Source organism: Oratosquilla oratoria, chromosome 18 (genome assembly GCF_046742065.1).
Source record: "Oratosquilla oratoria isolate Oo_2021 chromosome 18, ASM4674206v1, whole genome shotgun sequence".
In the NCBI taxonomy this organism is placed as follows: domain Eukaryota; kingdom Metazoa; phylum Arthropoda; class Malacostraca; order Stomatopoda; family Squillidae; genus Oratosquilla; species Oratosquilla oratoria.
The window spans coordinates 38,258,939-38,274,182 of NC_134794.1; the positions used below are offsets into that span (position 1 = coordinate 38,258,939).

The 15,244-nt window shown below is 40.0% G+C and overlaps 1 protein-coding gene across 1 annotated transcript in view; it reads right to left on the reverse strand.

The window, feature by feature from the left end:
• LOC143035156 (lon protease homolog 2, peroxisomal-like) overlaps positions 1-15,244 on the reverse strand; it is an 83,733-nt gene that overhangs the window by 48,518 nt on the left and 19,971 nt on the right. Inside the window, exons 5-7 of the mRNA XM_076201789.1 lie at positions 13,325-13,486; positions 9,392-9,559; positions 4,024-4,203 (exon numbers count right to left, since the gene is read on the reverse strand). Coding sequence (XP_076057904.1) covers positions 4,024-4,203; positions 9,392-9,559; positions 13,325-13,486 — 510 coding nt within the window. The remainder of the gene's footprint in view (positions 1-4,023; positions 4,204-9,391; positions 9,560-13,324; positions 13,487-15,244) is intronic.

Below are 15,244 nucleotides of genomic sequence, written 5' to 3' on the forward strand. Positions count from 1 at the left end.
CCTCTTCACTCTGGGACACATCGCACATCTGGCAGCATTAGCTGCCCGACGTGCGATGTTGCGTCATAATAATCGCATTATAAAAAATAAAGTCAGTGCTCAATCATTCGTTCTCTTTCACCCATGAATTTTGATAACCATAGAAAATATGATGAAGTCAGTTTAGAGAGAATGGAGGTTATGTAGGTACGACTACAATAAATATAATCAAGACGCCGACGTCGGCATCATCGTGTACCCACTTGCTCCTCATGATGCCTACGTAGGCGTATGGAAGTGGTTAAATTTTCACAATGTTTTACCTTCTAGTCTATATGATACTTTCACAAGTTAGTCATATGGTACAAACTTAGATATGGTAGTAACTTTTCTGCACTTCTCTTAACCCCCTTGAATACTATAATGCCTATATAGGCAACATGAGGCACAAGTGAGTATATGAGGATACCAATGTTGGCTTCATGATTATATTTATTTTGTAGTAGTAGATGAGTGACCCCTGTATTCTGTGAACAAGCTTAATCACGTTTTTTGTGGTTACATTCTGGGTGAAAGATAACAAGTATAACAGCTGTAACTCTATATTCTACAATACATGTAATGCAATGTATCATCGTACATGAGGCAGCTAATGTGTGTGCATGAATATTTGACTTGTATTAAAGAGACTAACCTCCCTTACTTTATGCAGCCTCCCTCCCTTCCCATTCCAAACAACTGTCGAAAGGTTTGACAAACTTGCCCCAGCCATAAATCTTATGGGTGTCCCCTTTGTCTCTTCCATCAATGGTTGTCTCTTGTAGGAGAGAAGCCAAATGTAGAGTATGGGATCCAATGTATTTAACGTTTCACCCAGCAGGGCTTCTTCAGAAATAACACAGTGGAGAAACATCTGACTCCTTAAATAGCCCGAGCTTGCAGGGAGAAACAAATATAAAACGGGTGTAAAAACAATTTGCATAAATTGTTTGTTACTTGGTTATTAAAATTGCTAAAGGTTTATTTATTGTAAAAAAGCCATTGTTTTGATTTATATTATCAATGAGAGATATAAAAGCAAATTCAAAACAACTACGTTCCATAGTATGGTTTTTATATTTAACCCCTTCCATACGGTGCCGCACACGTAGGCGTCATGGACTTAGATCTCGGTGGCAGCAGCCAATGCCAGCCGTACGACGTGTCGTAATAATACTCGCATCATAAAATATAGTCACCGCTTATATCGATCGTTCTCTCTTCACCCGTGAATTTTGATAACCATAGAAAATGCGATTACAAAAGAATTAGAAAGAATGTCATTATGGAGGGGCGACTACAATAAATATAATCAAGACGCCGATATGGCAGCCTTGCGAATACACTCGCTCCCCATGACGCCTACGTGTGTGGCACCGTATGGAAGGGGTTAATATCTTAGAATTATTCCAGTCAGCATTGTGGCTTGTATCGAATCTATGTCTAACAATGGCATTATTCATATTGTAAGTTTTCATTTCATATTCATGTCCCAATATTCTTTTATCAATACCACTGTTGTCTCTTGTATTTACCTAGTTGTATCTTATGGGAAGGGGAGCTATGCTCATGGTGTCCCATTTCTGTATCTCGCCATATCTAATTTGCTCTTAAATTCTTGTATTGTTTTTGCACACTATTGTTTTGTCTAGTATGTTCCATACATCCACCACTCTGTGGGGAAAGCTGTTCTTTTTCAGGTCTCTTCTATAACTGTCCTCTTTTAGCTTCCTTCCATGTCCTCTTGTGTTTCTCTTATCCCAATTTAGTAAGTCTTCTCTATCAAGGACTTCTATACCTCTCATAATTCTGTAGAGGGTCAACAAGTCACCTCTTTCTCTTCTTTGTTCCAGAGTCGGTAATTCTAGTTTTGACAATCTTTCTTCATATGACAGTTTAGATAGCATTGGAGCCATCTTTGTCATTATTCTCTGGATTCTCTCAACCTTCCTTATATTCTTTTTGGTACTGGGTGACCATATGTCACTGCATACTCCAATTTTGGCCTTATCAGACCGACTTGTATTTTCTTTAAATACTGCTTCATTCAAGTAAGTAAAAGCCACTTTAATTGATCTTAGCAAGTTAAAATTTTCACTAAAAATTCTATTTATATGATTGTCAGGGGACATATCCTTTGTGATGATTACTCCCATGTCTTTTTCAGATCCCACTTTTTTTACTTCCTTCTCACCAATTTTATACCATCCTGATTTTTTTTTTTTTTTTTTTTCTATTATGCTACATTTCTTAACCTCTTCACTCCGGGCCAAAATCTCGCAGGCAGCATTATCTGGCAGACATACAATGTGTTGTAATAATACTCGCATCATAAAATATAGTCACCGCTTATATTGATCATTCTCTCTTTCATCCGTGAATTTTGATAACCATAGAAAATGTGATGAAGACAGTTTAGAGAGTATGTCATTATGTAGGGGCAACTACAATAAATATAATCAAGACGCCAACATGGCAGCCCCTCATATCCACTTGTTCCTCATGCTGCCTACGTATGCGGCACCGTATGGAAGTGGTTAATGTGGAAGTCCACTTCCCACCTCAGACTCCATTCCCAAACCCTGTTCAGATCTCTCTGCAGTGAGGAAACAACCCTGTGAGTAGGGTCAACATCAGGGAAACATGCCACATGTTCATATATCCAAAGTTGACATTCCCAAATTATGGTGGTACCTGTCCCAGACTGTGTTTCACAGTACAGTCTCTGGTTTGATATCAGTCATTCCAGTGATTCTCCCTATGATTTTCCAAAAGCACTTGGTACCCAAGACATTGAGACACCTCTTGAAGTCAGCATTCAATGTTCATGTCTCACAGTCGTACAGCAAGAAAGGGAGCACAAGTGATTTGAAGATTCAAATCTTAGTTGTCCAGCATAAATAAAGAAAATGCCATATACTTTGGTTGAGAGAGTCCATAACATCATGGGCAATGCCAATCTCTCAAAGTACTTTCTGACATGACCCACCACTGTTATGCATTGCACTACCAAAGTATATAAAGCTTTCCAAGACCTCAATGTCCTTGCCACACGCATAGACAGACTGAACAGTGTCATTCAATAACTCCCCAAACTCGTGGACCTTGATCTTGGTCCCGGAGACCTCAAATCCAAGTAGTCCCACCTCCCTGTGCAGTGACTCAAGGACTGCAACCAAGATCCTCCAATGAATCTGTTTTGAGTTTTTGATGGTTTTTAATCCATTTTTATACAAATATAAGGAGCTGATAAAAAACAATCTAACTTTCCCCACTGGGTAAAAACTGTGGCTAAATGAAACCTAAGAATAACCAAAGCAACACTGATAGAAAAAATTCTGCAAGGTATACATTGCATGTAAGTTTTGCAGACAGTGCCCTGGTACATAGGGTTTAAAAGAATATATATACTGGGATGGTTTGGGCACAAGGAACTATGAACAAAAGAAGACTAGTAAAAGTAGTGTAGTGTGTCGAGATGGAGTAAATTTGGGGGGAAGACTGAGAATGAGGTGGATGGACAGGGTAAAATGGGGCATTGGGTGTAGAAGGAATGTCTGTCAAGCAGGGAAGAAAGAGGGCAAGAGATATCTATGGGTGGAGAATGGTTATATATGGAAGAGGAACTGACACAGGCTGAGGGGATTTCTTCATATCTGCTCTATAAATTCTCAGATAGGTAAAGGGGGGGGGTCACCACATAATGAAATTAAGAGAGTAAACCAGTTTTAGCTGTCAGGTCCTATTATGGAGGTGCTGTGTCTTACTCTATTGGCTCTGATTTGAGCAGTGACCAGGGGACAAGGATAACCCTTTATCCAAAAGGAGCTATGATGAAAGGGACAACAAATGAGTTTTTGCATAGATGTGGGACATATGAGGGATGGGTACATGCTTTGCCTAAACCATTCCACTTAAAAGGAGGAAAAGGACTTTTTGGTATACACATTATAAGTATAAACAAAGTAGTACTTTATGCAAAACTTTAAGTGCCAATGTAAATACCTTCTCCAGTCCATAGTGGTCTGTATCCAAGTCAGCCCGGGCTTTGCTGATGCTGCAAGTTTCCTTGACAGAATAAGACCAGGGCAGATCAGCTAAGAGCTCTAAGTAATTCCTTGTCATAGAGTACTCTGGCATGTGTGCAGCCATACGTTTCAAACGACTCAATTCTTTCATAGCAACCTGTCAAATAATATATTATTATAGGAATGGATAATTGACACTGAAGCATTAAGTGATTCAGAAGCATACCTGTGAAAATTTAGCACATTTTCATCCACTCCTCAAGTACATCTCCTTCCTTTCTCCTGCTACTCTGACAGAGGCTAACAATGCCATTATGTTCCCATGCATGTCATAATAAGTGACTAAATGAGGCAGCGTGAAGGAACTAATACATATTTTTTTTTCCATGTGAAGAGTCAAGGTATGCTCCTGCTAAGCTACCTCTTGTGCAAAGGGGAAAAGGTCATTGGTACATATATATCACATTGTTAAATTCAATATATGTGATATATTGTTACTTTCATTAGATAATGTCATTTGTTTGGAAAAGGTAAGGATGTTTTTTGGGCCTTTATGGATTTGAAAAAGGCTTATGCCACGGTAGACAGGAAGGCACTATGGGAAGTACTGCAAATATATGAAATAGAAGGAAAGCTTTTAAGAGCAGTCAAAAGTTTTTATGACAGTAGTAGAGCCTGTGTTAGAATTAGAAATGGAGTGAGTGGTTTAAGGTAAAGGTGGAACTTCACCAGGAATGTGTTATGTTGTCTTGGCTGTTCAATTTATACATAAATTGGGTGGTGTGAGAGGTAAACACAAGGGTAATGGGCAGGGGATTGGAGATGGTTAAAGAAAATGGAAAAAAATGGGAGATAAGCCAGTTGTTGTTTGTTGATGACACTGCAGTTGTGCAAGGATCAGAGGAGGGATTGAGGAAGTTAGTGACAGAGTTTGGGAAGGTGTGTGAAAGATGGAAGTTGAAGATAAATGTGGGTAAAAGGTGATAAGATGTACAAGGGGAGAATGTGGCAGCAAATTGGAAGTGAGTATTAAGGGAGAGAGACTGGAGGAAGTGGATAGCTTTTGATACTTGAGTGCAAATGGGGTGGGAAAGGGAGGAGTGGAGGTGAAGGTAGAATGTAGATTAACAGAAGCAAGTAAATGCCTTGGGGGATTAAAAAGTGTAATGAGAAATACAGATTTGGGAATGGATGCTAAGAGGAGATTGTATGCAGGAGTCATTGTGCCAACAGCACTGTATGGGGCAGAAACATGGAACATAAGGAAGGAAGAGAGGAGTTTGAATGTGTTTGAGATGACATGTCTGAGAAGCATGGTAGGGATTACTTGGTTGGATAAAGTGAGAAAATGGGGTGAGGAGGAGAGTGGGGGTGAGGAGGAGAGTGAGGGTGAGGAGGAGAGTGGGGGGGTGGAAAGGGAGTTGGGAGATAGGGTTGATGTAAGAGTATTGGGATGGTTTGGACACATGGAAAGAATGAGTGAAAACAGATTAGTAAAAGAGGTGTGGAAAGTAGAGGTGGAAAGAGTGAACATGAGGAGATGACCAAGAATGAGATGGATGGATGGGGTAAAAGAGGCATTGGAAAAGAGGGGAACATCTGTGGATGAAGGGAGAAGACAGAGAATAAGGGTGAGTGGAGACTGGTTGTGTATTTACCTAGTTGTATTTATGTAGTTGTATTTTGCGGGAGGAGAGCTATGCTCACAGTGACCAACAGTTATATCTTTCCACATTCAGTTCTTTCTTAAAATCATGTATAGTTTTAGCACTCACTGTTTCCTCTTTCAATTCATTCCATATATCTATTACTCTGTGTGGAAAGCTGTTTTCTTTAGATCTCTTCTGTAACTGTCTTTCTCAAGTTTCTTCTTGTGTCCTCTTGTATTTCTTCGGTACCATTTCAGTAGGTCATCCCTATCAAGGATTTCCATCCCTTTCATAATTCTGTAGATGTTATCTAATTGCCTCTTTCTCTTCTTTGTTCTAGAGTTGATAAATTTAGTTTGTCCAATCTTTGTTCGTATGTCAACTTGCAAAGTGTTGGTGCCATCTTTGTCATTGCTCTTTCAATTCTTTCTAGTTTCTTTATGCTTTTTTTTTGTAATAGGTGTCCATAGAGATACTGCGTATTCCAATTTTGGTCTCACCAATGTAACTGGTATCTTCTTTACCATTTCTTCATCCATGTAGTCAAAGGCCACTTTCACTGATCTTATTAAGTTGTAAGTTTCTCCAACTATTTTGTTTACAAGTTTGTCTGGTGTCATGTCATTTGAAACAATTGCTCCTAGGTCCCTTTCTGAGTTTACTTTTGTAACTTCCTTTGTACCAATTTTGTATTGACCCAATATTGTATTTTTGCTTTTTTCCAAATTCCATTATACTACATTTCTTAATGTTGAAATTCACTTCGTTCTTTATACTCCATTTCTAGACTTTGTCCAGGCCTTCTTGAAAAGATTTGCAATCTTCTTCTGTACTTACTCTCTTCAATATTTACCTAGTTGTATTATATGGGAAGGGAGCTATGCTCATGGTGACCCATCTTTGTATCTCTCAGCATCAAGTTTTTTCTTAAAATCTTGAATAGTGTTTGCACACACTGTTTGTCTAATTTGTTACAAGTATCTATCACTCTGTGTGGGAATCTGTTTTTTTTTTCAGATCTTTTCTGTAATTACCTTTTTTTAGTTTCTTTTCTTGTCCTCTCATTTCTCCATTGTCCCATTTCAATAAGTCATTCTTATCTAAGATTTCCATTCCTTTCATTATTCTATAGATAGTAAGTCTCCTCTTTCCCTTCTTTGTTCCAGAGTTAGTAATTCTAATGTGGACAGTCTTTGCTCATATGTCATTTCGGAAAGAGTTGGTGCTAGTTTTGTTGTTGCTCTTTGTATTCTTTCTAATTTTTCTATATTCTTTTTGGTACTACAAAGAAGTTCATATAACATTCCACACCTTCATCCATGTCATTTATATAAACAGGATGATGCTGTGATGCATGGAAGGGAGTGGGTGGGGGTGGGGGGTGGGGGATGGGGGGGAGGGAGTAAGTGTAAATGATATTTTGACGTAGTCCGAAGGGATCCCTCCCCGCCTTCTCTTTTTCTGCATGAGGGGATGGGGGGGTCGCCAATTAAATGAAGCAATCTTGCTGTGGATGTGCTGTGTCTTGCTACATTGCTTCTGACCCAGGGCAGTGGGTGAGATGCTGGGATGACCCATCATCCAGGAGATGCCAAGATGAGAGGGAGGGAAGGGGGTCAATGAGAGTGGAGTGTGTGGGGATGGAATGGGAGTGGACTTTCTGACTTTGTTTTTTGACTACCTCCCTTGTAAGGGGGGAAAAAAGCCATTGGTATATGTATGTATGTATGTATTAATTGTTACTATAATCACAAGTAGGATATATTTTCTTCATTATGTTTACATACATACATATACCAAGGCTTTTTCCCCCTTCCAAGGGAGGTAGCCAAAAAGGGAAAGGCATAAAAACACTCCCACCCATTTCATCCCTAAATACACTCCACACCCCTCCCACCCTTCCTCTCATCTGAGCACCTCCTGGATGACGGGTCATCCCTGCACCCTGCCCACCGCCCTGGGTCAGAAGCAGTGTCGCAAGACACAGTACATCCACAGTAAGGCCGCTTCATTTAATCGGCGACCCCCCCTCTCCGTCCCCCTTTGCATATAAGGCGAGGACGGGGAGAAATCCCTTCAGGCTGCGTCAAAATTTACTCACACATACTACCCCACCCCCCACCCCCCCCCCCGCCCATTTCTCCTCATGCAGTCACAACATCATCCATATACAACCATTCTCCACTCACCTCTGTCTTCCGTCCTCTCCCTTCCTTCCTCAACAGACATTCCCCTCTTCCCCAAAGCCCCCATCCACCTCATCCTAGGACGTCCCCTCATGTTCACTCCCTCCACATCTACCTTCCATACCTCTTTTACTAGTCTTTCTTCACTCATTCTTTCCATGTGTCCAAACCATCCTAATATTCTTTCATCAACCCTATCTCCCAAATCCTTTTTCACCCCTGTTCTCCTCCTCACCTCCTCATTTCTCACTCTATCCAGCCTAGTAACCCCCACCATACTTCTCAGACACCTCATCTCAAAGACATTCAAACTCCTTCTCTCTTCTTCTCTTATGTTCCACGTTTCTGCCCCATACAGTGCTGTTGGCACAATCACTCCTTCATCCAGTCTCCTCTTTGCATCCATTCCCAAATGTCTATTCCTCATTACACTCTTTAAACCACCAAGGCATTTACTCGCTTCTCTCAATCTACATTCTACCTCCACCTTCACTCCACCTTTTCCTGCTACACTTGCACCCAAGTATCTAAAACTATCCACTTCCTCCAGTCGCTCTCCCTTAATGTTCACTTCCAGTCTACTGCCACTTTCACCCCTTGTACATCTCATCACCTTAATTTTACCCACATTTATCTTTAGCTTTCTTCTATCACATACTCTCCCAAACTCTGCCACCAGCTTCCTCAATCCCTCCTCTGACCCTGCCACAAGCGCAGTGTCGTCCGCAAACAACATTATGTTTACCTAGTACAAAGTGTGTTGGCTTGACTCACCAACAACACTTCACAGTGCCAGACAAATTATTCTCAATTATTAATAAGATAGGGTACAGAGATAGAAATAAGATATACTTCCTATTCCATGTTTATAATAATCATTTTTATCTCCAAAGAAATGCAAGATTTTACTTGTACTTGCTACAAGACGCTTGCCCACGCAACCTCTCCTCTGGTCACATGACTAAGTGCCGAACTTGGGTCAGTGTTATTCGATGTGAGAGAAACTGCCTCACTACCAACAACGGCAGATGTCTATGAGAAGATGCTACTTAACAGCTAGATTGTGCACTGTGATGTGTAAGACCATCATATATATATATAAATATATATATATATATATATATATATATATATATATATATGACTTTAACTAACTGTAATACATGAGATACAACTACAAAATGACCTCCGGAGTTTTATTTTCTGAAGCCTTATATTTTTGTGGTCTTTCTAGTTGACTACAGAAGCCAACACTTGCTGCTCTCAAACTGACTGGATTGGTAACCCTACCAGCTACATGTGTACCTGTTATTTAGCCTAGTCAGTAGACCAAACTTTATTTGCCAAAAGTGGCTGTGTTTTATACATGGAGATGAAACTTCTTTGGGCATGGCTTAGTCTAAAAATGGGGTACATATCATATATGATAGCTTCTTACTATACATGGGTATTTATGGTACATGCACAGATTCCACCTGCTTCATTTACGTATTATTGGAAAACAACTTACCCTGTAAGCTTCTTGTGGCATTCCTGCATCTTTTAACTGATTTTCAAGTTCTTGTATATCATCAGTTTCTTCATCCTCAGCACTCATTCCAACACCATGTCCATTTCCACAAATATGCATCTTCAAATTATTTTTCTCATTTTCTTTACTGCCATCCTCCTTCAGTACCTGAGTGTAGAAAAATATATATACATAAAATATGATAAACAAATTGATACGTTGAAATACAAGTATCACTCGTTAATACCTACTTGTGACAAGAATGAAAAACAGATATTTTCCAAAATGCAATTGACAACTGATTAATTTGGATTAATGTTGTAAACTCCCCCCATCAGGAGGCTATGATGGTGCCCCTTCCAGAGGATTTTGTAGTATTGAATTTTATGAACCATGCCCTTGGTCCAACTTGCTTGAGGGAAGGTTCGAACTGCTGTCACATCAACCTCCATCGCTGCACAACTCAAAGAGCTCCTCTTTAAGGAACAATTGAATAACAAGAGGCCACCCAACCTGCCGCAACACATGAAGCATTTTCTGAGAAGTGTGAGTCCTTTGACAGGCCACTTTTCCTCCAGTTCTTCTATCAAAGTATTCCGCCTGCCATCCAATGGAACTTGTTCACAGTGAAAGATCAGCTATCATGGAGAACCTTGCCACCCTTGCTGAAGAACTCATGGATTCCGTCCCTTTGGTACCTTCCCCCAATGTTTCAGTCTTCGTGTGTGAACTGCAAAAATTCTTATGGATAACCTCACAAGACAAGAAAGAAAGGCAATGGAGTCCATATTCATCAACATCCAGGATAACATCAATAAGAGGACTGGGGATTTGATATGGGCTAAAGCAGCAGCACGCTTCGTCATCTTGGACAAAATACACCACCATTCTCAATGCACTTTTGCCAGCAATGAACAAGAAACTTGATGCCTCGGTCGTAAAAGTCAGCACCTGCCAAGGTGGTCCATTTTTTCATGGCTGCTATTATGGTGTTGTTGTCGGGGACACGCCGCCCACGTAATGCATCCTTCAGAGGTCCGAACAAGTGGAAGTCTGACAGTGCCAGGTCAGGACTATACAGTGGGTGAGACAGCACTGTCCAGCCGAACTTTGTCACACATTCTGTGGTATTCAAACTTGTGAGTGGCCTGGCATTGTTGCATTGCAAACAGAATGTTTCCCTTTTCTCTGGCCTTACACGGGCAATCCAGGACTTCAACTTGGTCAACATTTCAACGTAATGGTCAGAGTTGACAGTCGCCTCTGGTTACAAGAAATCCAGGGGGATGACACCCTTCCTGTCCCAGAAGACAGTACACATAATTTTGCTTGTAGATGCCTGCATCTTGAATTTCTTTGCTGGGGAGTGTGAGTGGTGCCATTTCATCAACTGCCGTTTGGACTCCAGCTTATAGTGGTGACACCACATCTCATCACCAGTGATGATGCAGTCCAAGAATCCATCACCTTCGGGTTCGTACCAATCCAACAAGTCCTGACAGACATCCCGTCGTTGGTCCTTTTGGTCCTGCGTGAGCATTCGTGGAACCCACCTAGCACACACTTTGCTGTATCCTAGGGAAGACAACATCGTTTCCAATGCACTGACACCCACATCCAACTCTACATGCATTTCCTTTCCCATTATCCGCCGATCAGCGCGGATGAGTTGATCGAGACCCATTTTGTTTTCTGGGGTGGTGGCTGTGCATGGGCTTCCGGAGCGCACTTTGTCACTCACATCTCTGTCGCCACTCTGAACTTGATGAACCCATCTCCTAACTGTGCTGACATCAACGGCACTGGCTTTGTAAACGTTCACCAGGCGCCAGTGAATATTGATTGGTTTAATTTTTTCTGCATGGAGGAATTCAATGACGCATCTCTGCTTCTGATGCACATCCATGACAGGGATTGCTTTCTTAGAGTGTCACACCATCAATATCTGCAACAGAGATGAAACTTTCAGGTCATGAGTGCATAAGTTCAGTCATCATAACAATGCAATTTGTAATCCCCTCGGATCCCTTCGGGCAGAATAAAAAAATAGGAGGCATTACTTTTGGAACGACCCTCGTAAGTTGCTCACTCAAAGAAGGAAAAATACCAAAGGACTGGAAAAATGCCAATATTGTACCATTATATAAAGGAGGAAATAAAGAAGATCCAACAAATTACAGACCAATTTCCCTTATAGGCACTGTAGCCAAAATTTGTGAAAAAGTTATTAAGAATAGATAGATAAAACATCTGGAAGAAAAAAATATAATAGACATGAGACAATTTGGATTTAGGGAAAACCATGTGCCACAAATGTGATCTGTTTCTACTCAAGACTAATAGATATAATACAAGAAAGGGATGGATGTATTGACTGTGCTTCCCTAGATTTACAAAAAAAGCCTTTGACAAAGTACCACATAAAAAAATATCAAATAACAACTGGAAAACATAGGAGGGATACAAGGTAAATTATTAAACTGGATGGAGGATTTCTTGCATGGAAGGAAAGTGAGGGTAGTGCTCAGAGAAAAAGAGTTCAACTTGGGAGGAGGTGATTAGTAAAGTTCCACAGGGGTATTGGATCTAATAATGTTTGCTATATATGCTTCTGACCCAGGGCAGTGGACAAGGTGCAGGGATGACCCGTCATTCGGGAGGTGCTAAGATGGGAGGGAGGGTGGAGGGGTGTGGAGTGTATTCAGGGATGGAATGGGTGGGAGTGATTTTATGCCTTTTTCTTTTTAGCTAACCCCCTTGTAAGGGAGAAGAGGCCTTGGTATATGTATGTATGTATATATATGAATGACATGGATGAAGATGTGGAATGTTTCACAGTTTCTTTATAGATGACACAAAATTGCTGAGGAAAGCGAACACTGAAATGGATTGTGAATCACTGCAGAGAGACCTGAACAAGGTTTGGAAATGGAGTCAGAAATGGGAAGTGGACTTCAACATCAAGAAATGTAGCATAATGAAATTTGGGGAAAAAATATATATATATCGGAACAATATAAAATCAGAACAAAGGAAGTAAAGAAAGTGGGATCTGAAAAATCTGAAAAAGACCTGGGAGTAATCATCAGAAATGACATGGCCCCTATAAACAGATAAACAAAATTGCTAAGAACAATGGAGGTGGCTTTTACCTATATGGATGAAGAAATGGTGAAAAAAATACTAGTCACATTGATAAGACCTAGAATGGAGTATGCTGCAACACTACAGTCACCCAGTACCAAAAAGAATATAAAGAAGATTGAAAGAATCTAGAGAGCACCTAAGAAAATAGTCCCAACACTTTCAAATTGTCATATGAGGAGAGATTGTCAAAACTGAAATTATCTACTCTGGAACAAAGAAGAGAAAGAGGTGACTACTAACCATCTACAGAATCATGAAAGGTATGAAAATCCTTGATAGCCTTGATACAGAGAACTTACCAAATTGGGATAAGAAAAATACAAAAGGACATGAAAAGAAACTCAAAAAAGACAGTTATAGATGAGACCTAAAAAAAAAAAAAAATTCCACACAGAGTGGAAACAATAGTGTGTGCAAAAATTATACACAAATTCATGAGCAAACTAGACACTGCGTGATACAAAAATAGGGCACTATGAGCACAGCTCCCCTTCCCGTAAGATACAACTAGGTAAATACATGTAGCTCCCCTTCCCATAAGATACAACTAGGTAAATACACATATATAAATATATACATATCATGTGCACACATACCTCCAAAACCCATTTGTCTTGTAAAATTCTAATTATGTACTCCATAAATACTTCCCAAATGTATTCAATTAAATCTCACTTGACTTACCAATGTCAACCAATTAGTTGTTACACATCTATGCTATTATAATTTATTAGTCCCTATACATCTGAAACAAATATATAATTGAGTAGTGTTCTGTTCTCTAACCTCAAGTCTTTGGATGTGACGTAGGAGGAGAGGAAGTATAACTCTCAGTCTTGAGGCAAGATCAACAGCATCTAGTACCTGCAACCGCTCTGCCAAGGATGCTTTCACTAACCCAACAACCACATCTGCCAGCTGTTTGTTGGGCACTTTGTCCACCAATACCTAGGTTTGAGATAATAAAAAAGATGAGAAATTACTGACTAGGAAGAAAAGAAAGAAAAAAAAAAAAATGTGTGTATATATATACACATACACACACACATACACAGTAGGGGACAAAAACTTAGGCACCAGAGTAAAAATAATAAATTTCGTCAAATAACCTACATTATCAGGTACTTATCAGCTCTCCAGTACTTTGTTGGACACCCCTTTCTCTTGATACATTCTTGGAGATGTTTAGGGACAGATGCTACAAGATTATGAAGCCACACAGGGTCCATATTCTTCCAAATATCCTTGATGGCTACCTCCAGCTTGGGGATTGATGAAGTGTTGCGCTCACGTAACTTATCTTTCATGAGCGCCCAGAGGTTCTCAATTGGGTTTAAATCAGGCGAATTACCTGGTCAATCCTTTATATACTCCACATCACATAATGTAAACCATTCTTTAATGAGTTTAACAATGTGGTATGATGCACCATCCTGCATGAAGACATCTGTTTTGCACTGAATAAAACAGTCCTCCAAATGATCATTAAGTAGCTCAAAATATTGGTCTGCATTCAGAGTTACATCTTTTGATAGTATCACTAATGATCCCACACCATGGTTACCAAAAACACACCAAACCATCAGTGAATCAGGATGACACTTTGCCAAGATGGTTTCCAGCAATGGTGAAAGTGGTTTCATCACTCCACAACACATTTTCCCACTTCTCCACATCCCACTATAAATATTTGTGGCAAAAAGCAACACTGTTCTTTTTCTGATTTATAGATACAAGTGGTTTCTTGCGAGCATTGTGGAATTGCAGATCATCATGCAGGTGGTGGCATACTGTTCTCACAGACATATGAACAACTAATTTAGGGCTCTTTTCCTTCAACTATGGTGATGTTATATATGGACTAGCATCCACCTGTCTCCTCAGTACCTTCAGAGTATTAGTAGTCTTCCTGGGCCTCCCTGTGGGCTTCTTCTGTAATGGTGGATTGGCTCCACCAGCATCACAAGTTTTCTTGGCCCACTGCTGCACACTACGCAGTGAATAAGTGGAAAAATGTGTTGTGAAGTGAAGAACCCACTTCCACCACTTTCACCATTACTGAAAACCATCTTAGCGAAGTATACCATTGTCCTGGCAGTGATCCTTTGGACCCAAAATTCACACACTGTACTATAAAACATCCTGATTTACTGATGGTTTGGGGCGCTTTTGGCAACCATGGTGTGGGATCATTAGTGATACTACCAAAAAATATAACTCTGAATGCAGACTGATATTTTGAGCTACTTAATGATCATTTAGAGGACTGTTTTATTTAGTGCAAAACAGATGTCTTCATGCAAGATGGTGCACCATGCCACATTGTTAACCTCATTAAAGAATGGCTTACATTCTGTGAAGCAGAAGTATATAAAAGACTGGCCAAGTAATTCGCCTGATTTAAAGCCAATTGAGAACCTCTGGGCACTCATGAAAGAAAAGTTATGTGAGTGCGACACTTCACCAATCCCCAAGCTGGAGGTAGCCATCAAGGATATTTGGAAGAATATAACCCTGTGTGGATTCAAAAATTTGTAGCATCTGTTCCTAAACATCTCCAAGAATGTATCATGAGAAAGGGGTGCCCAACAAAGTACTAGAGAGATGTAAGTTATTTGAAGAAAATTATTATTTTTACTCTGGTGCCTAAGTTTTTGTCCCCCACTGTATATCTATATATATATATATATATATATCTATATATAT